The sequence below is a fragment of the Chiloscyllium plagiosum genome, chromosome 9 (assembly GCF_004010195.1).
Source record: "Chiloscyllium plagiosum isolate BGI_BamShark_2017 chromosome 9, ASM401019v2, whole genome shotgun sequence".
In the NCBI taxonomy this organism is placed as follows: domain Eukaryota; kingdom Metazoa; phylum Chordata; class Chondrichthyes; order Orectolobiformes; family Hemiscylliidae; genus Chiloscyllium; species Chiloscyllium plagiosum.
In genome coordinates this window covers 27,611,504-27,635,002 of record NC_057718.1, presented here as the reverse complement: position 1 = coordinate 27,635,002, position 23,499 = coordinate 27,611,504, and the positions used below count along the sequence as shown (strand labels likewise).

Below are 23,499 nucleotides of genomic sequence, written 5' to 3'. Positions count from 1 at the left end.
TTTCTTATTACACTCTTTGTTATCTTCTGTTTGCTTTTGTATCCTTCCCAATCTTCTGATTTCCCACTGTTCTTAGCCACTTTATAGGATCTCTCTTTTTCTTTAATACATTTCCTGACTTCCTTTGTCAGCCAAGGTTGTCTAATCCCTCCCCGGTTAATCTTTCTTTTCTTGGGAGTGATCCTCTGTACAGTGTCCTCAATTATACCTACAAACTCCTGCCATTTTTGCTCTGCTGTCTTCCCGGTTAGCCTCTGCTTCCAGTCTATTTTAGTCAGTTCCTCTCTCATGCCCTCATAATTACCTTTATTTAACTGTAACACCATTACATCCGATTTTGCCTTCTCCCTTTCAAACTCCAGACTGTACTCTACCATATTATGGTCGCTACTTCCTAAGGGTTCCCTTATTTTAAGATCTTTTATAGAGTCTGGTTCATTGCAAAGCATTAGGTCCAGAATAGCCTGCTCTCTTGTGGGCTCCATGACAAGCTGTTCCAAAAATCCATCCTGTAAGCATTCCATGAATTCCCTTTCTTTAGATCCACTGGCAACATTATTTACCCAGTCCACCTGCATATTGAAGTCTCCCATGATCAATGTAACCTTGCCTTTCTGACATTCCTTCTCTATTTCCCGGTACATGTTGCGTCCCTGGTCCTGACCACTGTTAGGGGGTCTATACACAACTCCAATTATGTTTTTTTTGCCTTTGTGGTTCCTCAATTCCACCCACACAGACTCCACATCATCCGACGCTATGTCATTCAATACCATAGATTTAATTTTGTTCTTAACTAACAAGGCAACCCCACCCCCTCTGCCCACCTCTCTGTCTTTTTGATAAGTTGAAAAACCATGGAGGTTTAACTGCCAGTCCTGACCCCCCTGTAACCAAGTCTCTGTGATGCCTACCACATCATAATCATTCACGATAATCTGTGCTGTTAGTTCATCTACTTTGTCACGAATGCTACGAGCATTCTGGTAAAGTGCCTTAATGCTAACTTCTTTATCATTAGAGATGTTGGAAGTCATATGTCCTAAGTTATCCTTGCTTTTTACTGTATTCTCAGTCTGCCTCAATTTTAAATCCGCCTGGAAACATTCTATCCTGCTGCTTATCTTGCCATTTACCTCCATACTCCCTGTTGCTTTCACTTTCCCTTCCCCCCAACTCAGAAGTTTAAAGTCCTACTGACCACCCTATTTATCCTCTTCGCTAGGACATTGGTACCTGATCGGTTCAGGTGGAGACCGTCCCAACGGTACAGATCCCCCTGTTCCAAAACTGATGCCAATGCCCCATGAAGTGGAATCCCTCTTTCCCACACCAATCCCTTAGCCACGTGTTTACTTGCCTAATTTTCTTGTCCCTATGCCAATTGGCACGTGGCTTGGGCAGTAATCCGGAGATTATGACCCTTGAGGACCTGTGCTTCAATTTCCTGCCAAGTGCTTCGTAATGCCCAAACAGGTCCTCCACCCTAGTCTTGCCTATGTTGTTGGTACCAACGTGGACCACAACAACTGGATCCTCCCCCTCCCGCTCCGATATCCTTTCAAGCCGGTCGGAGATGTCTCGCACCCTGGCACCGGGCAGGCAACACACCATGCGAGACTCCCGATCCGGCTTGCAAAGGATACTATCTGTCCCCCTAATTATAGAATCCCCTATAACCACTACTTGTCTATTAGCTCCCCCCTCTTGAATGGCCTTCTGCACCATGGTGCCTTGGTCACATTCCCTTGGACTTTTTACAAACATGGTGCACCACACAACAGACCATTTTTATAAGACATGGCAGCCCTACTTGAGTTATTTGGATATAGATTTGTCAACTAGGGCATTTATTTAACCAGGATGGTTAGGTTTGTCAAGCCCTGGGCCCTGGAGGGGCTGTCCTGAGTTAATTCAGGTATATATATACAATTCCTTTGTTTGGGAGCTTTGCGCTGAGCACAGCTATTTGGTATTTTGTGGGTTTTTTCTTTTTCTTTCTTTTTGATCTATTAGTTATTTACTTATTTATTGGTGTGGCTTTGCACAGTGTTAGGGTTTGTTTTGTATTATAGGGTAGGTTAGTAGTTAGTAGACAGTAGTTGTAATTTGTGTTTTGATTTCTTTTTATTATACTGATATTTGTTATGATTGTATTTTTCAATAATTTTGTTTGTAAAGTTAAAAATACTTGCTAATAAATATATTTACAAAAAGAAGTTTGGGATTGGAATTAGATGTTTGGATTTTTTCCTAAATTTTGTGTATGAAACATACCTGGGAATCTTTCCATGATGTAGCTAATCTATAGCAACTTTATTTTGAACATGATTACAGCTAAACTGTAGCCTTGTCATGATTTGTAGCCTTTGGTGCTTGCTGTCACATGGAGTGAAGCAGTTTGGCTAAAGACTGAATTTGTAGTAATGGTAACCTGTAGAGCAAGCCAAGTTAGATCATTCTGGCTGAAAATTGATGCAAATGCTTGAACCTTGTCTTTTGCACTGGACATTCTCTGCCATCATTGGGAATAGGATATTTATGGAGCTGCAGTCTCCAGTAAGTTAGTTTGTTGTCCACTACTCTTCATGGTTGTGCATGGCAGGACAACCGAGCTTTTCATCTGGTTTTGGGATACCATATTGTTGCTTTTTTATAGCATGCATATAATCCTAAATGGTAGCTTCCAGTTAATGTGTTGCTGCTGCTCTGCTGTCCTGCCCTCTTTATTGACTTGGAGTTGATTCTGTGGCCTAATGGTAAATGAAGGATGTGTTGCGAGATAGGTTTGCAGATTGTCATGGAAAATAATTCTGATATGAATGTCAGCCCACAGCTCCTCGTGGATTCTGAACTTTTGAGCTATTAGATCAGTTGAGTCTATTCCATTTAGTAAAATACCACCACACAACCCAATAGATATCCTACCAATACTCCTCTGGACAGCTATGTATCCAACAGGCAGATTGATAAGGAAGAGTCTAGTAGGATTTCTCTTTTGGCTTTTTTTTCTATTTGCCACATGCCCAGTATCATAGGCCCTTCAGAACTTGGTTTGCTTGATAACGAGTGATCCTCTAATGGTTATGATTCAGCATGTGCACTCTGTTTAGGAGTAATATCTGCCTTTCCTTATTTCAAGTGTTACCTGCCCTTAGTGTCTTGGAGGGTCTTCTGCCTAGCATATAGGTTAGGAGTTTAAACGAGAGAGAATTAGACTCTCGGATTACATTTCCTCTGGAACCACTTCAATATTGTCGATTTATTGCCTTCATTAGGAACTTTTGTTCCAAGACTGCTTTGATGGGTTTCCATTACAGTATGTAAAAATGTGGAATATCTGGTAGTCAGCAATCTGTTACCTGGGGGTTGGATTGGAACCCCTCTCCTAATCAGGGCAAAGTTGAGGCATTGCTCTTAAGAGGGGTAGTGATGTTTACTGAGAATGAACCAGATTACAATCGAAGCTCTCTTAACCCCATGTGACTGTACTTTATAAATAATGTATGCTGCAGGATGTCTTTCTGAATTCAGATTGAAAAATTCGTTCCTTTTTTGAGGTGTAAGACCTGAAAAAAAATGAATAGGAAAAAAGGATCAATTAGAAATGAATGATCTTTGACTTTTCCAAAGGTAATCTATTCCCTCTTCAGTCTGGATTTTTGTTTGCAGTAAATCTATGCAGTCCATTTATTCTGGTATTATAATCCATTTTGACCTCAATCTCAATTGAATATATTGGTACATTACTGTTCTAAGTATGTTTGATCATCTCGTCTCTACAGTGGCTCAATCTCTGGTAAAAGATGGGGAGTACTTCACTGATTTCAACATTTCCCCCTTCCTAAAGGGAAGAAATGTTGCTACCTTTACCTGGTTGTGTTATGCACATTAATATGTGTTATCATGTCTTGACTTGCCACATCAGCCCTAAGATCATAAGATAAAAGAACAGAATTATGCCATACAGCCCCTCAAGTCTACTCTGCCATATGGTCATAGCTGATCTGTTTCTCAACCCCATTCCTCTGCCTTTTCCCGTAACCTTTGAAATCCTCCATTGGATTGTATGTATTCTGTAAAGTCTTTTTATATCAAAATAATGCATATTATTTGTACAAAATTCACATTTTCAAGGTATGTTTAACATTTCTCACTTTGAGAAATGATTGCAGCTGCAGAGCTAATGACTCTTTTTTGGTTTGTTTTTCTCTTTTTAGATATTTCCAAGCACTACAGTAAGAAGGTTTCCTTCGAGCAAGAGCTACCCACCATTACACAGAAGCTTAAAAATACCAATGATTGTATTCTTTCTTCTGTTGTAGCATTGTCAAATGTTACAGGAAAGGTAACTGACCATAAGTTACAGTTGCTACAAAATGAGAAAACCATTGTCAGTTCTTAAATAAAAGCAAAACATTGTGGATGCTGAAGATCAGGAATAAAGAAAAAGAATGTTCGAGAACTCAACAGGTCTGGCAGCATTTATGAAGAGATAAAGTTGATGTTTTGAGTCTAGTATGATGCTTTTCAGAATTGGACGTGAAAAAAGTGGTGGAATTTGATGTTACTTGCAAAAGACCAAGTGTAACAAAGGAAGGTGAAGGAAAAGTGACACAGTACCGATAGGCAAAGAATGGCAGTGGTTTGAGAGAAGAGATACAGATCCAATGTAGATTTTCGTAATAAAAGATAGGCCAGTTCTGAAAGCAAAATCATGCAAACAAGAATCAAAATGGAGCTGAGTTAGTGTTCTGAAGTTCTTGAACTCAATATTGAGTCCAGGAGGTGGTAAGAGTCTACAGAAAATGAGGTGCTATTCTTTCAGCTTGTATTGGGCTTCACTGGATCACTGCAACAGACCTTAGAAATGTAGGCATGAGGCCAAGCTGGTGTATTAAAGTGGCACGTGACTGGAAAGTTTGGCTCATGCTTGTGGTCTGAATAGAGGTGTTTTTGCAAAGCTGCACTTGATCTGCGTTCGATCTTCCCAGTGTGGAGGAAACCACATTGTGAACCGTGAATATAGGAGACTCTTGAATGGAGTATAAATAAGTTGCTGCTTCCCCTGGAACTGGTGTTTGTTGCCTTACACAATGAGGAGGGAGAGGTAGCAGAGCAAGTGTTATACCACCTGCAGTTGTAGGAGCTGGTGCTGTGGGAAGGGCATGATATAGCAGTACTCAAGTGTTGCGGATGGAATGACCCCTTTGGAATCCTAATAGGGGAGAGGAGGCGTCTTGTTGGGGTTGGTAGAAATGGCATCAGGTGATCCTTGGAATATGCAGGCTCAAGGAATGGAAAGTGTAAGGAAGAGATCTTGAAAATGGGTTGGGCATGGTTGAGGCTTACATCCACAATTGTTGGGGGAATCCTAATTAAGGAAAAAGGAAGATGTGTCTGAAGTGTCGTTGTGGAAGATGTGTCTGAAGTGTCGTTGTGGAAGATGTGTCTGAAGTGTCGTTGTGGAAGATGTGTCTGAGGTGTCGTTGTGGAAGGTGTGTCTGAGGTGTCGTTGTGGAAGATGTGTCTGAGGTGTCGTTGTGGAAGGTGTGTCTGAGGTGTCGTTGTGGAAGGTGTGTCTGAGGTGTCGTTGTGGAAGGTGTGTCTGAGGTGTCGTTGTGGAAGGTGTGTCTGAGGTGTCGTTGTGGAAGGTGTGTCTGAGGTGTCGTTGTGGAAGGTGTGTCTGAGGTGTCGTTGTGGAAGGTGTGTCTGAGGTGTCGTTGTGGAAGGTGTGTCTGAGGTGTCGTTGTGGAAGGTGTGTCTGAGGTGTCGTTGTGGAAGGTGTGTCTGAGGTGTCGTTGTGGAAGGTGTGTCTGAGGTGTCGTTGTGGAAGGTGTGTCTGAGGTGTCGTTGTGGAAGGTGTGTCTGAGGTGTCGTTGTGGAAGGTGTGTCTGAGGTGTCGTTGTGGAAGGTGTGTCTGAGGTGTCGTTGTGGAAGGTGTGTCTGAGGTGTCGTTGTGGAAGGTGTGTCTGAGGTGTCGTTGTGGAAGGTGTGTCTGAGGTGTCGTTGTGGAAGGTGTGTCTGAGGTGTCGTTGTGGAAGGTGTGTCTGAGGTGTCGTTGTGGAAGGTGTGTCTGAGGTGTCGTTGTGGAAGGTGTGTCTGAGGTGTCGTTGTGGAAGGTGTGTCTGAGGTGTCGTTGTGGAAGGTGTGTCTGAGGTGTCGTTGTGGAAGGTGTGTCTGAGGTGTCGTTGTGGAAGGTGTGTCTGAGGTGTCGTTGTGGAAGGTGTGTCTGAGGTGTCGTTGTGGAAGGTGTGTCTGAGGTGTCGTTGTGGAAGGTGTGTCTGAGGTGTCGTTGTGGAAGGTGTGTCTGAGGTGTCGTTGTGGAAGGTGTGTCTGAGGTGTCGTTGTGGAAGGTGTGTCTGAGGTGTCGTTGTGGAAGGTGTGTCTGAGGTGTCGTTGTGGAAGGTGTGTCTGAGGTGTCGTTGTGGAAGGTGTGTCTGAGGTGTCGTTGTGGAAGGTGTGTCTGAGGTGTCGTTGTGGAAGGTGTGTCTGAAGTGTCGTTGTGGAAGGTGTGTCTGAAGTGTCGTTGTGGAAGGTGTGTCTGAAGTGTCGTTGTGGAAGGTGTGTCTGAAGTGTCGTTGTGGAAGATGATACAATGAGAGTCCCAAGCTGGAAGAATTTGTTGCAGTCTCTAAGAAGCAGGTTCCAAAGAAATATACACAAGCTAGCTGTCGGAGTCAGAGTTTGTAATGAATATTAGTTGACCGACTGTTCCCAGAAATGAAAACTGAAATCATGAAAGGGAATGGTAGTATCAGACATTGACGAGGGAAGTTGAGAGAAGGGTGAAAATTGAAAGCAAAATTGATTAACTTGTCCAGTTTTGGGCAAGATCAGGAAGCTACATCATGACAAGCAACATTGATAGGCATTCGTACACCTGCAGTCATCGATATCAGTTCTTAAACGGTTGTCACATTTATTCACAATTGATAAGACAGGTTACTTTTTCTTATTTAAATCATAGATAATTTGTATTAACTCCCATAAGCTGATATAAGATGTAAGATCTAAAGTAGGCCATTCAGCCCATCTATTCTGCTCTCCCATTCAATGGGGTCACGGCACTGATGTGATCAGACCCAATTGCATTTTCCAGTCTTTTCTGTACAACTGTTGATTCCCTTACTGTTTAGAAATCTGTCTATCTTAGACTTGACATCTCTTTGCAATCAAGAATTCCAGATTGTCTACCCTCTGAGAGAAGAAATTCATCCCCCTCTCTGTCTTAAATATGTGACCCCTTACTCTGAGATTATGCCTTCTGGTCCTAAACTCTCCCACAAAAGGAAACAATCTTTATGCATTTACCCTGTCAAGACCCCTAAGAATCTTGTATCTTTCGATAAGGTCGCCCTTCATTCTTCTACATTCTAATGAGTAAAGATGGCCCTTCCATAACTGGGATCAACTAGTTAACTTTCTCTGGACTGCTTCCAATGCCAGTACAGCTTTCCTTAGAATAAGGTATGCAAAATCTTTCATAGTATTCCAGCTGTGGTCCCACTAGTGCCTTATGTGGTTTTAGCAAAACCACCTATTTTCATGTTCCATTCCTTTTGAAATAAAGGCCAACATTCCATTTGCCTTCCCTATGAGCCACTAAACTTAGATGCTAGCTTTTGGTAAGTCATGAATGAGGACTCAAATCCTTCAGTTCTGTGGCTTCCTCAGCCCTTTGCCATTTAAAATATATTTAGCTTCTGTCTTCTCCCTGTCAAAGTGCAAACATAATTTTCCCACATCTTTTCCATCTGCCAAGTTTTTGCCAGCTTGCTTAACATGTCCATAGCCCTCTGCAAACTGTCATATTCACCACTTGCCTTTCCACCTAATTTTGTTATCCCTCAACCTGTCTATAGTACATTCACTTTCTCATCTGAGTGATTAATATATATGTTGTAAATAATTGTGGCCCCAGCACTGATCCTTGTGGCACTCCATTAAGTTGCCATCCTGAAAATGAAACCCCTCCCCTCCCTGATCCCAACTCTTGACTTCAATTAGTTAATGTATAAGCATGGATAGAGGAATGGCTATCTCCAACACCATGTGCTCTTCTTTAAGTAGCCTGATATGTAGCACCATTTCAAATGCCTTCTGAAAATCAAGATATATTATAACCACGGATTTCCCTTTATTATCCTAGTGTTTATATCCTCAAAAAAATGGAGTAAATTTATCGGGCATGATTTCCTCTTCTTGAATCCATGCTCACGTTGCTTGATCGTATGCATTTTTACACACTCTATTACATCCTTTATGCATTGACATGGTGGCTCAGTGGTTAGCACAGCTGCCCCACAGTACCAGGGACCCAGGTTTGATTCCAGCCTTTGACGACTGTCTGTGTGAAGTTTGCACATTCTCCCTGTTTTTGCATGAGTTTCCCCTCTCACTCCAAAGATGTGCAAGTTAGGTGGGTTTGCATTGGGAAAGTGTCCAGTGTCTAGGAATGGTCAAGCTAGGTAGATTAACCATGGTAAATGCATGGTGATAGGGTAGTATCTGGATCTGGTTAGGACACGCTTCAGAGGGTTGATATGGACTCGATGGGACAAATGGCCTGCTTCCACATTGTAGGGATTCTATGACCATTTTCCCAATTTAACACATTAAGCTAACTTTCCTTTTTAAATAAAGTTATTGGCAGTTTTCCAATATCCCGGAAGATTTTCATAAAGTATGGATTCTTGGAAGATTACTGCTAGTCTGTCCATTACCTCTGTAGCCATCCATTACGTCGGTAGCTACTTTATTTAACATTCCTGATTTGCATCCCATCTGCATCAGGGGACCTATTGTCCTTGCCTCACTGGTTTCCCTAGCATTCTTCCTCTGGTGATAGTTATTGCATTTATTCCCCCCCCCCCCCCCTTTCCTTTACCCTTTGATTATTTAGTCATTTTGGAATGTCATTAGTGTCTTGCACTGTGAAAAATAATGCCAAGTATTTTATTCACCATCTTTGCCATTTCCTGTTTGGCAATTATAATTTTGTCTGTCTGGTTCTCTAAGAGGCCTGTGTTCACTTTGGCCCCTCTCTTCCTGTTTATATATTTAAAGCTTTTTTAAAAATCCATCTTAATATCACTTTCAAGTTTACTCTCAAGCTTATCTTCTTTTACTTTGTTCTGCTAAGCTGGCCTAGATTTTTAAATTCAGCACAGAAGATGGCCATTTACATTATTATACATGTGCCACTGTTGGCCCCTCCACAGGATCTCACATGCTTGCTAAAGCTTTTTCTTTTCAAACACCCATTCATTTTTTTTTAGGTTTAGATGTTTGGAATTTAAAAAAGGATCCCTGTATTTCTATTCTCTCACATGGGGAGAGTAAGGAGGCATGGGATAGGAAAATCTGGCTGTCTGGATAAACCATTGGCTGGCCCATAAAAGACAGAGTGGTGGGAGATGGAAAGTATTCAGCCTGGAGCTTGGTGACTAGTGGTGTTTGGCAGCAATCAGTTCTAGGACCCCTGGTCTTTGTGATTTTTATAAATGACTTGGATGAGGAAGTGGAAGAGTGGATTAGTAAGTTTGTCGATGACAGGTTGGTAGAGTTGTGAATAATGTGGAGGGCTGTTGTGGTTGCAACGGACTTTGACAGGATGTAGAACTGGGCTGATAAGTGACAGATGCGGAGTTCAACCTGGAAAAGTGTGCAGTAGTTCACTTTGGAAGGTCGAATGTGAATGCAAGATACAGGGTTAAAGGCAGGATTCTTGGCAGTGTGGAGGAACAGAGGGATCTTGGGGTCCATGATCTAGATCCCTCAAATTTGCCACCAAGTCGACAGGGTTGTTAAAAAGGTGTATGGCCTGTTGGCTTTCATTAGCAGGAGGATTGAGTTGAATAGCCATGAGGGTATGCAGCAGCTCTATAAAGCAAGTGTTAGATCACACTTAGAATATTGTGTTCAGTTCTGGTCACCTAATTATAGGAACGATGTGGAAGCTTTAGAGAGGGTGCAGAGGAGATATTCCAGGATGCTGCCTGGCCTGGAGTGCATATCTTATGAAGGTTGAGGGACCTAGGGCTTTTCTCATTGGAGCAAAGGAGGATGAGAAGTGACTTGATACAGATGTATAAGATGTTGAAGTTTAGAGTGGATAGCCAGAGACTTTTTCCCATGGTGGGAATGTCTATCATGACGGGAATTAAAAGGAAGGTTTAAGGGAGATGTCAGAAGTAGGTTCTTTACACCGAATGGTGGGTGCGTGGAATGCACTGCTGGCAGTGGTAGTAGAATCAGATACATTAGGGACATTTAAGTGACTCTTGGATAGGCACGTGGGTTATAGTACAATGAAGTGTATGTAGGTTAGTCTGATCTTGGAACAGTACAGCACTGTACAAGACCTTTTGCCCTCGATGTTGTGCTGGTCTTTTATCCCATCATTCAATAACAGCACCTCTCATTCTTCTAACGCTGGTGAATACAGCCTAGTCTTCCTTAATAGTATAACTTCTTTATTCCAAGAAATCAATTGATTGAACATTATCTAAACTGTTGGAAATAAGTTTGAATGAAAGGACTGTGGGGAAACATTGTGGAACAGTTTGAACATTTTCGAGCAGAGTTTACTAGGTGATTTTATCAAGGAATAAAATCAACCGCTTAATGTGGGCTGAGATTTACGTAAATCAAATAATTTTTGAGAAGGCAATAAAGTTTTAAAGGAATTAAGAGATGAGGTTTATGGCCTTTATTATTGAAAGATCAGTTTTGAAAGATCAGTTTTGAAAGATTAGTGGGTCTGTTTCTGGACTTGGTTTTCTGTTTTGTAGACCCGAGTCTGTCAGTAAGGAAAACACCCCAGAAGCTGAAGTGTCTGTCCTAAAATTCTTTTCTCAAAATCCTGAAACCCAATAATGTTTCCAAATACCAGTATTTCCAACTACTTTGTAAAGCAGAGAAAGCTGGATTGTGACCATTTTCCCAAACGTTGATATAAGCTGATTGCAATCTGAACTGAAGGCCATCCAACAATCTATGAGCTGTCAATAATTTAATTTCACTGACAAGAAACTCTGGACTGAGAAGTCATCACATTCTATCCTTTGTTTCTTGACCTTTGGCCAATGGGAGATCTATTTTTCATTTTTACTTTTTTAAAATCCATTTCTGCGATGACTGTCTTTTTATGATCTGTGACTATTGCTGTCACAGATGGAGAGAATATGGCTTTAATTCTGATCATAGCTTAAATATGATCTGTGCTTTCCACTTGTTTTAAAAGTAAGTTTTGTTTACAATAAATGTGCCTCATTTATTATATTCCAGACTGCAGAATAAAGACAGTTGATTATTTTCCTAATTGAATTAGTATACTGTGGTTCTGCTCGCCGAGCTGGAAGTTTTTGTTGCAAATGTTTCGTCCCCTGGCTAGGCGACATCATCAGTGCTTGGGAGCCTCCTGCGAAGCGCTTCTTTGATGTTCCTCTGGTGTTTATAGTGGTCTGTCCCTGCCGCTTCCGGTTGTCAGTTTCAGCTGTCCGCTATAGTGGTTGGTATATTGGGTCCAGGTCGATGTGTTTGTTGATGGAGTTTGTGGATGAATGCCATGCCATGTGAATGGCATTCATCCACAAACTCCATCAACAAACACATCGACCTGGACCCAATATACCAACCACACAGCAGACAGCTGAAACTGACAACCGGAAGCAGCAGGGACAGACCACTATAAACACCGAAGGAAGCATCAAAGAAGCGCTTCGCAGGAGGCCCCCAAGCACTGACGAAACGTTTGCAACAAAAAAAATCTTCCAGCTCGGCGAACAGAACCACAACAAACTATTGGAGTATTTTGCCCATCGGCAAGGATCGAACCAATGGGAAACCAACCTTTGGAAAGGATCAAAATAACAAATGATAAAGAGCAGATTCGAAAAGGCTATCCAGCTCACTTAGCCTATGATGCAGACCTACAGACCTCCTTTACTCCCGACTTGGAATTGATGACACAAAAGGAAATTCTATTCTGGGTACATAATATTGTCAGGATTTCAATGAGGAGAAAGTGAGGACTGCAGATGCTGGAGATCAGAGCTGAAAATGTGTTGCTGGAACAGCGCAGCAGGTCAGGCAGCATCCAAGGAGCAGGAGAATAGACGTTTCAAGCATGAGGGCTCATGCCCAAAACGTCGATTCTCCTGCTCCTTGGATGCTGCCTGACCTGCTGTGCTTTTCCAGCAACACATTTTCAGGATTGCAATGATTAAAGCTACAAGAACCGCATCTCAGAGCCAAGTTTTTGCAAAATCTCAAAGAAACATCTTGAATCTTCACTTCATTCCAGAATACACAAGCACTTAGAAATCTTGTGAATATGGTTACCTGGTTATCATAATAGTGAGACACGCTTTTCTAATCATAATGTTATCTGCTAATGCGAACATTTAAAAGGGCAATTCTGGAAGTGAATCACCTGCCTGCTATAAGATTGCTGCAGGCCTCAGCTGGTCAACCACATTTTTAAAAGTATATCCCAACTCTGTTGCTGTTCTTTTTATTTGCACAAGGGATGTGGGCGTTGTTGGCTAGCCCTGGAGAAGGTGGTGGTGAGCTGCCTTCTTGAACCACTGCAGACCATTAGCTGTTGTGGAGTCCCAGGATTTTGACCCCTACAGCGGACAGCTGAAACTGACAACTGGAAGCGGCAGGGACAGACCACTATAAACACCAGAGGAAACATCAAAGAAGCGCTTCGCAGGAGGCTCCCAAGCACTGATGATGTCGCCTAGCCAGGGGACGAAACGTTTGCAACAAAAACTTCCAGCTCGGCGAACAGAACCACAGCAACGAGCACCCGAGCTACAAATCTTCGCACAAACTTTGAATTAGTATACCTTTATACTTAAAGTACGACTGGTGGATCAATGGAATTTAATTTCCAGCACATTCCTCCCATCACAGGCATAACAATTGCTAATAAAATTACTTATTTTCTTAAATAAAGGAAGACAAAAATGGACTAAGTACCGCAGATGTGGTCTCACTAGCAGTGTGTACAATCATAACAAAACATCCATTTATCTTCTGTTCTCCTTGCAACAAACAACAATTCATTTACCTTACTTAGTGTACTGCTTGCTAATTTTGATTCATGTATCAGATTGCTGTAAGTGAATCTTTTATCCATTTACTTTGCTCCTTTTTTTCCTGCCATTGAGAGAGCTCTAATTTTTCATACTATAATTGATCTGCTAAGTTTTTGACTTATCTGTATCCATTATAAACTCTGAATTTCACAATTTGCTCTGTCTCCTGTATTTGTCATTGCAAATTACTTTCAGTCCCTATATTCATAAACATTGATTTGAATTACAAATAGTAGAGGCACCAGCATTGATCACTGTAGAAGTCCATTCACTGCAACTTGTCAACTGACCCAATTATCTCTATTTCAGCTTTTTGTCAGTTCACCAATTCTCTATCCATCTGACCATGTTGCTGCCTACATCATAAACTGTTATCTTGATCGGGTACTTTATCAAATGCTTTTTGGAAATCAAAATATAATGCATCTAGAGGTTCCCTTTTATCCATTTTTTTTTTGCTATTTCCTTAAAGGACATTAAATCAAACATCATTTTTCCTTTCACAAAAGTGTTGCCTCTTGCTGACTGCATTAAAATTTTCTAAATGTACCTTCCTGTAAATTCAAGTTTCCAAATTTTTCTTGACAGATGTTTGGCTCGTTGGCCAGACATTGCCTGCTTTCTGTCTTAAACCTTTCTTGAATTGTGAAGTTATATTTACAACTATAACTGGAGTCATAGAGATGTACAGCATGGGATCAGTTTTTAATTCAGCAAGTCATTATTTAGAATGCATGGCCTGAACAGGTGATAGAAGCAGATTTAATAAATTTTGAAAGTGGAGGAATAGGTACTTGGGTGACAAATTACAGGATTATAGGGAAAAGACAGGTGAATAGAACTTGTAGTTCATTTAAAAAAAAACCTGCCGAATGGCCACTACTTATTGTATAAGTAATTTACAAATGTTTAGGTTGGGTTTTTATTTCTTTTTGCCTTCTAAGTATTGACTTAAAGCTTGAATCACTGTCACTGAAGACATTTTGTCCTTGAAATGATTTGTTTCTCACTGCAAATAAAGCATACGCTGTTCATTGAAGTTTTTCTCTGCCTTTTTAGATTGGTACGTTCTTCAGTAACAACCTGGACTTTTTCACGGTTCCTTCTGTGTATAGCTCAAGGATAGGAATGACTGTAATTGACCCTCTTGCAGCAGAATGTATGCTAGAGAATAAGAAGAAAGCAGCTGCATATATTAAGACTTTAAAGAAGGTTTGTGTCATTTTGCAAGGTTTGTGAAGGTTTGTAGCTCATGTTGAGATTTAGGGTGTAGGTTTGCTCGCTGAGCTGTAGGTTTGATATCCAGACGTTTCATTATCTGGCTAGGTAACATCATCAGTGGCGACCTCCAAGTGAAGCGAAGCTGTTGTATCTTGCTTTCTATTTATACCTTTCTCCTGGATGGGGTTCCTGGGGTTTGTGGTGATGTCATTTCCTGTTTGTTTTCTGAGGGGTTGATAGATGATATCTAGATCTATGTGTTTGTTTATCCGACACACGGATGAAAAAAAAAGCCACCATTTCGACTGGGACAACACATCTATCCTGGGACAGGCTAAGCAAAGGCATGCCAGAGAATTCCTAGAGGCCTGGCACTCCAACCACAACGCCATAAACAAACACACAGATCTAGATACCATCGAACAACCCCTCAGGAAACAAACAGGAAATGACATCACCACAAATCCCAGGAACCCCATCCAGGAGAAAGATATAAATAGAAAGCAGGAGACAACAGCTTCGCTTCACCTGGAGATCGCCACTGATGACGTTTCATTACCTGGCTAGGTAACATCTGGATATCAAACCTACAGCTCAGCGAGCAACCTACACTCTTAAAGTTTGTATCAATATACTGAGATTGAACTAATGCATAATTGGATTTCACGTCACATCTAATGGGGAAAGGGGAAGGAAATTGGGTAAGGGATTAAATTAAGAATCTCTTTGTTTAACTGTTGCTGCCAAGGATATCTAAGTCAATAGCAAAGTTATCATGCAGGGTTTTGAGATTTTCTAGCAATTTTAGTCTACAGATTAACTTTGTTTCTTCAGTATGAAGTTATTAGCTATCTTGCCCATCATTAGCTCCTTTATTTTTACTCATAATGTCAAGCTATTCTGTCTGGTTTCCAAACGCCTGTCACACATAGATTAAAGACTTTATATAATACTTAATCACAATCACAACACTCAGTTTTTAAACGATAAAAAATTATCAGCAGGTTTATAATGGAGTTAAATTCTAAAGCACTATAACAGTTGTAGTTCCATTGTATTAACCAAGATGAATTACTACTAGATTGTTTGTTTGTTTTAATTGCAAGTCCATTATTCAGTACTGAACAGGTACTATCTAAAGTCATGCATGCAAAGCATCTTTCAACTGCGACAATGGTCAAGATCAGAGGCAACAGTTATGTTCAAAAGCACATTTAGAAAGCCGTAGGGCCAAGGAGAGAATGACCAGGGATGAGCCTTGTGCAGAATTTAACACTAATTAGAGTTTTGTAATACAATATATAATTAGTTCTGCATTAACACTTTAGCTTAATTATTGGAATAATTATGTTACAGCCTCGTCCAGGATCAGTACCATATGAAGAAGCTTTGGCAAATCGCAAGACTATTCTGAGTTCCACTGAAAGCCGTGAAGGTCTTTCGCAACAGGTATTGATTTGTTTTGTTTTGTTTATTTGTTCAGGATATTTGTTAGAAAAGCTTAAATAGCTGAGGAACACTTGAAATGATCAAGTCCTCTTTGACAGCATTTTATTTGGTTAATTATGGAAATCTAGCTAATATTATAGCTCTTTCAACTTTTTCAAAGACCATATCTAGTATCGATCTAATTTTTAAAAAGTCATTGCAAGACTCTAGAATATTTTTAGGCCTTCTGTATCTCAAACTTTCTGCATAAGTTTTATAGCCTATACAAGATTTGAATAATTGCCAGAAACTTACATTCTCCATTCTCTTACATGGCTGTTAATGAATGTCAGAGTGTTTAGTGAATTTTGAGAATTTACAAAATGCACCCATCATATGAAAATGCATGTATAGTCACATTCTAAAATCCTCCATCTTTTGTGCAAATAAAAAATATTTTGTGGTACTTGTCATTATTACTGCCCAATTTTTCAAAACTTCAGGCCTTGACATTAAATACGATTTATGTTATTGTTGTTGTTGCCTGCAGTATAGATAAATCTTTTGCTTCTTATCACTTAACTTTGCCTTTAATAGTAAAACCGACTTCGTCTTTATTATGTTAGCTTATACTTTATATACCAGCAGCCTATATTCTTGTTTTTTTAATTCAATTATTGGATGAGGATGTCACTGGCTAGGCCAGTATTTATTGCCCAAACCTAATTGCCTCGAGGCCAGTTTAAGAGTCACACTCATTGCTGTGTGTTTGGAGTTACATATAGATCAGTCCATCTAAAGACAACCGTTTCCTTCCTTACTGTCCTTTAGAGTTATGGTTAGGATTAAAAATGTTTTTTTCCAACAATTAACAATGCATTTGTAGTCATTGGTAGACTTGTAATTCCAGATTTTTGTTGAGTTCACCCCCTTTTTTTGTGCACTATTGTCCCTTTCTCTTACTGTCAGAATATGCCTGTCTGTCTGTGTCGCCCTCGCGCTGTCTGTGTCGCCCTCGCGCTGTCTGTGTCGCCCTCGCGCTGTCTGTGTCGCCCTCGCGCTGTCTGTGTCGCCCTCGCGCTGTCTGTGTCGCCCTCGCGCTGTCTGTGGCGCCCTCGCGCTGTCTGTGTCGCCCTCGCGCTGTCTGTGTCGCCCTCGCGCTGTCTGTGTCGCCCTCGCGCTGTCTGTGTCGCCCTCGCGCTGTCTGTGTCGCCCTCGCGCTGTCTGTGTCGCCCTCGCGCTGTCTGTGTCGCCCTCGCGCTGTCTGTGTCGCCCTCGCGCTGTCTGTGTCGCCCTCGCGCTGTCTGTGTCGCCCTCGCGCTGTCTGTGTCGCCCTCGCGCTGTCTGTGTCGCCCTCGCGCGCTCTGTGTCGCCCTCGCGCGCTCTGTGTCGCCCTCGCGCGCTCTGTGTCTTCTGTATTACATGCTGGTGCTACCACCTTGTCTGCTTGCTTCCAGACACCATCCTCCCCTTTGAATGCCCCCTGCAGTTTCCATTGCTCTTTCTCTTCCTGTGGGGTGTCATCCTGTAACTGCTGAATTTGAATAGTGTCTTTCGTTAATTCAGTAGTGGCTATTGCAGCTTCTTGCTCTAGGGCTTTCTGAGCTGCTTGGTCTGCTGCCTGGTCTCCTTTGAATTTTAGCTAATTTGGACTCTCTTTTGCTGGCTCCTTTTTGATGGGCTTTTATTTTTATTACTGTAACCTCTCTTCACTGTTCACCGGCACCCAATAGTGCCTGAATTCTTAATTGGTGTCTGATAGGGGGCCCCCCTGCAGTGGTGAACCCTTTTCTACCCCTTGCCTCCATGTAGTCATGGACTACTCCGAAGGCATATTGACTGTCGGTATATATAGTCGATTTTTTTTTCTTTTTGCTAGAAACAGTGCTTTGAGTACTACCAGTTCTGCTACCTGTGCGGACTGACTTTCATAATCCTTTCAGACATAACTGTTTCCAACTTATCATTTACCACAGCCCATCCTGTTCAGGGTGACCCTGCTACGTATTTTTATGACCCGTCCACGAAGAGGGTCTTCTCGACTGTCTGGGGACGCAATCTTTTACTCGCCCCCTATCCTCATCCACATCTATATCCCCATGGTTGTGTGGTTCCTCAGGGTCTAGAATTCCCTCAGCTGGGTTTACAGACTGACTTGGGGCTAAAAGAACTGCCTCCCAGTTTGCCCTTCTCATATTGGAGACGGCCCTCAGTTTCCTTGTGTTTAGCATCTCTACTAGAGTGTGTTTAGTGTGGAGGATGACATTCCCTGTCATTACTATGGGCTCGCTAACCCTAATGGCCCAAGCAGTGCAGTCTAAGGCTACTATGCATCTGGGTAACCTGGTGACTACTAGCCCTTTTGTGGTTGAGTAGTACCTTACGGGCCTTCTCCTGCTACCATGGTCGTGGGTGACCACTGCGGAGTAAAACCCTCCCTCGTTATTACAATGGATGTGAAAATCCTTGCTGGGATCTGGCAGCCTTAGAGGAGAAAGTGAGGTCTGCAGATGCTGGAGATCAGAGCTGGAAATGTGTTGCTGGAAAAGCGCAGCAGGTCAGGCAGCATCTAGGGAACAGGAAAATCGACGTTTCGGGCATTAGCCCTTCGCACCCCCCAGGTCATCTCTGTGAGTCCCTCTCTCACTGCACCCCCCAGGTCATCTCCTCTGCACAGAAGCTTAGCCTGCTGGACAAACTTTCCCCATTCCTGAAGAAGGGCTAATGCCCGAAACGTCGATTCTCCTGTTCCCTAGATGCTGCCTGACCTGCTGCGCTTTTCCAGCAACACATTTCCAGCTCTGGCAGCCTTAGCCTGGGGGCTGATATGAGTGAAGGTTTAAGCTGACTGTATGCCTCCTCCTGTTATGGCCCCCAGATTACACGTTCCAAAGTGGGCTTGCCTCCTATAGTTAATCTCTGAATTGGTTTAACCAATTTTGCGAACTCTGGTATAAAGCTCCAACTGTAGTTGAATACCCCCACGACCTTTCTGACTCCCTGAAAGTGGCAGGTCATGGCATCTGTTGGATTGTCGTCTTGCAGTCGTTGGGCATTTCTTCGAGTCCCTGGGATATAAGGTGTCCCAGATATAAGACCTGTGCTTTGCCAATCTGTGCCTTTCTGGGACTGACTTTTAACCCTGCAGTTGCTAATTCATGCAGTACTAGCCCTAAAGCTTCCTGGTGTCCTGGCCTCTGAGGCGATTAGGATATCGTCTCCATATTGGAGAGCAGTGCTTATCCTCTGGTAAATCTACTCTCTTCAGAATGTCGCTCATCAATCTGTGAAAACTAGTGGGGCTGTCGTGGAGGCCTTGTGGCAGGCGAGTTCACATATACTGTCTGTCCCTTACTGTAAAAGTGAATTTATTCTGGGACTCTGGATGTAATGGGATAGACTAGAAACCGTTGGCTATGTCTAAAACAGTAAAGATCTTGTGCTCTGGGGCCAAGCCATTTAAAATGGTGGAGGGGTCTGTGACTTTGGGGTGACCTTATTTAATCCTATATAATCAATGGTGAATTTGTAGCTCCTATCTTTATTACAGGCCACTTCGGGAAATTAATTGTATTTGTGGTTGCTTTCAGAATTCCTTGTCTCTCTTTTCACTATCTCCACAACTGCTTTTTCTGCTTCGGGTTTTATTGGGTATAGCTGGTGGGGGTTATGCTCCGGTCCAGGATCCCTTATCGAGTCTGTTAATTTTGTTTCTGTCCATGCTCTGGGGACAGAGGCGCACATGGCTCCGAATCTCCCCCCCCCCCCTTTGAGGTTCCAGTCCCTACTGGTGACTGTAGCCACTTTAATAGTTTCAAGGTGACTTGTAAGTTTCCTAATCTCGGTCTTTCGACCGTCTTGTCTGGGCCAAATCAATTTCCCTTTTGCATAATCAATCAGAGCATTATATTCTCTCATGAGATCATTGCCCATTATGGTGCCCTCGTTATTTTGGCACACCTACAATTTCATGGGGATATGTATTCTTTATTTCTAAGAGGGTAGTTTTGCTTAGGTAATCTGGTGTTTTATCCCCTCCTACCTGGGTTAAGTGAATCATTTTATTTGTGTGGGGTAAGTGTGATGGATACAGCTACTCCTGTGTCTACTAGCATTTCACATTTCCTCCCTCCTATTACTGTGGGCATGTAAATTCTCCCCTCTCTCTTGCCCTCACAAATGGGAGCAACTCATTGTCAGCTCTGCTGATCTCGGGACTCCCGTGGTTCTGCGGTGTTCCAAGTGGTGTTTGGGGTTGCACCGTGATTTTCCCAGCACACTGCTTCTGTGTGTCCTATTCTGTTGCAGGTCTGCAGTATTTTACATTGTTCCCTGCTCTGACTCTTCTGTTCTGTCCTCCAGCTCTTTAATGAGTTCCTGGTCCTTTCTCCACCTACTTGTGGAGGCATTCACTTATTCAGTTAGGCCTGCTAATTGGTATACTAACATTACCCCATCTTTTTAGTTTTATTTCGCTTTTGTTTATCTATCCACTCTCTCTGCTATGCTAACGTCTGGGATGGATCCAGCTACTTTTCTTCATTTGCTCTGTCAACCCTTGTCTGTCTGCCTTGTATTTCTCAAGAAGGGAATCTGCAGTGTCCCCTTTAAAATTTTGATCTGCCACTTAGCAGATTTTGTACCCCTGGATAGCATTAACAGTGAAGCGTTCCTAACCAGTGGAGACGTCTCGGCCAATAATACTGCCCGTATGGCCATAGCAGCCTCCAAGCAAGGTGTGCTCTCTATCGATGGGACTTCTCTACCCTCCCGGCCACCTCTACTAACCCAACACCTCCCAATAGGCCCAGAAATCTACCTCTAACCCGGTATGCTCTCTACCGGTGTGACTCTTTACCCTCCTGGCCACCGCCATTGTTTAAGCTCTGTAATTCTACTACGGACTACAGGGTATCACAGTTACTCAGTATCCACGTACTCCACTGAGGTTTGGCTCTTGGTCAAAGTGATCAGCTCCTCTTCCTCCCCACATTGGAAATTACAAGTACAGACAGCACCCAACTTTTAACTTAAACTTCAAAGTTTGTGAGAAGATTTGTAGCTCGGGTGCTCGTTATTGTGGTTCTGTTCGCCAAGCTGGGAATTTGTGTTGCAGACGTTTCGTCTCCTGTCTAGGTGACATCCTCAGTGCCTGGGAGCCTCCTTTAAACTCCAACGGGATTCTGTGTTGTTCACCCCTACAGAGTCCAATCTTACCTGACTTTGCCACTTGTGCTTCACAGCTCCTAGTGCCCTCGGTGCCTCAATTCCCAGCTTTGCCCGGAGGCTCACTGAAGTTGTTACCTAGTATGGTGATGAAATGTCTGAAAGCAAACTTCCAGCTCAGTGAGCAAACCACAAATTGATTCTTACCCTGGCCTCCTCGATCGTGGCCTTCGACCATGGCACCAGTAATAAGGATCCTGCTCGCTGTGCCATTTGTTATGGGGAAAATCACCTGTCTCTGAGTCAGAGTCTAGGTTCAATGACAGTTTATTGCACAAGGAAATACTGGAGCTCCGAGGAGAGAGAGAGACACCGACAGCACAGTGGTCAGCTACGAGTCTTCTCTCAACTGGAGCACATGTCAAGATACTTTATTTTGTAAATATATTTATTAGCAATTTTTTTAACTTTACAAACATATGAAATTATTGAAAAATACAATCAATAACAAATATCAGTATAATAAAAAGAAATCAAAACACAAATTATAACACAACTACTGTCTACTAACTACTAACCTACCCTATAATACAAAACAAACCCTAACACTGTAAAGAAACACCAATAAATAAGTAAATAACTAATAGATCAAAAAAAGAAAGAAAAGTAGAAAAAACAAAAAAAAAAACCCCACAGAATACAGGACAGCTATGCTTGGCGCAAAGCTCCCAAGCAAAGATACAGGAACATTGTGTATATATATCCATATTAACTTGGTGGGGGGGTACTGGGGAGAAGATAGCAAAAAAAGGCCTTTTTTCGCTACCTTCTCTCCATTGCCGCGTTGCCCCCTGCATTTATCTCTCCACCCTGGAGACTTCCTGCCTGTATTCCTGATGAAGGGCTTTTGTCCAAAACATCGCTTTTCCTGCTCCGTGGATGCTGCCTGACCTGCTGTGCTTTTCCAGTATCACTCTGATCTAAACTCTGGTTTCCAGCATCTGCAGTCCTCACTTTTACCCTGCCACCCAGCAGGTGATAGGGGGCACTAACTGAAAGGGTGCTTGTGGAACATAGCAACAACATCTCTGTATCAGGCTTATAGGGCTTAGTGAGAAGTGTAGTCGTCTTCTGGATGAAATCTCTAAACTGAAAAAATGAGAAAAGATCTCTGCTGGAGAAGCCGTATTTGCGACTAAGTTGCTCAAAAGACATTATAACCTCCCCCTCAACAAGTCTTCCAAACTAGAAACTCCTCTCGCTGCCCATAGCTTGAACCCTGAGTCCATCATCCCTGGTCAGAACCCTGGCATGCCAACAATAGGCGTAAGTGGCCAAGTCTTGGATAAACAACCCTCAGTCTGACACATCGCCCTCCATGCCTTGACTGTACTAATGACAATGGCAGTGGTTACCGACACAATCGCAGACAAAGGACAGCAGGGAACTCAATTGACACCACCTGATGTCTGGGAAATCAACTCCTCCCCCCTCCTTGAGGCAACTGCAATTTAGTAAGTTTGATGAGGGGGCTGCCCACGATGCCAGACAAAGGAACCAAACCACCCCATAAGTTTCCGCAGCGTTGACTTGGAAATCATTGTAGGGAGTGTACGCATGGGATAAAGCAAACCAGGAAAAACGTTCATCTTAATGAGAGATATTCGGCCCAGCCATGAAATTGGAAGAGCCTCCCATCTCTAGAGATCGTGCCTAATATTGTCGAGCAAGTGAGCAAAGTTAGTCCGAAATAACAGATCAAACTTGGGAGTAATAAAGATGCCTAGGTATCGGAACCCTGCCCGTGACTGCTTAAAAGGGAACTTAGGGCCACCTTCAACTTCTGGCACATCCTGAAGGCTCCCCAAAGGCAAAGCCTCCAATTTTGCAAAGTCGATCTTATATCCTGAAATACCCCCAAATGAATTGATACGTTGTATCAAATGGGATACGGAGGTCATTGGGGTCAATAAAAACAGAAGGACATCATCCACATACAATGTAATCTTGTGTGCCCTCAATCCTACTTCCGGAGCGGTTATGTGGACATGCTGACGAATGGCCTCTGCCAGCGGCTCTATCACCAACGTAAACAACAACAATGAGAGGATGCAGCCTTGCTGACTACCCCTACCAATCCTAAAGTTCCCAGAATTCACCCTGTTGGTGATGGCCATGGCCAGAGGGTGGTGATATAAAACCTCCACCCACTGAGCAAAGACTCCACCCAACCCAAATTGTTCGAAGACATAAAGATACGGCCATTCCACTTGGTCAAATGCTTTCTCTGCATCTAAGGAAATCACCAACCCCTGAATCAATCGTTGCTGACAAACTTGGATCATATTCAGCAACCTTCTAATATTATTAGAGGACCTAAGGCCCCTTATAAAGCCTGTCTGGTCCTCTTTAACAATATGACGCAACACCCTTTCCAGTCTCAGCCCCAGGATCTTGGACAGAATCTTGAAATCTGAATTTAATAGAGAGATGGGCCTGTATGAGGCACAGTCAAAGATACTTTTATACATCTTGTGGTACAATAGATCAATTATGAGATTATTGTCTTTGT

At 42.6% G+C, this 23,499-nt stretch overlaps 1 protein-coding gene across 2 annotated transcripts in view; it reads left to right on the top strand.

Moving 5' to 3' along the window:
• Positions 1-23,499, top strand: part of ppp1r21 (protein phosphatase 1, regulatory subunit 21) — a 103,970-nt gene that overhangs the window by 59,755 nt on the left and 20,716 nt on the right. For both annotated transcript variants that reach the window (XM_043695616.1, XM_043695615.1), the window contains exons 14-16: positions 4,221-4,348; positions 14,172-14,324; positions 15,690-15,782. In XM_043695616.1, coding sequence (XP_043551551.1) covers positions 4,221-4,348; positions 14,172-14,324; positions 15,690-15,782 — 374 coding nt within the window. The remainder of the gene's footprint in view (positions 1-4,220; positions 4,349-14,171; positions 14,325-15,689; positions 15,783-23,499) is intronic.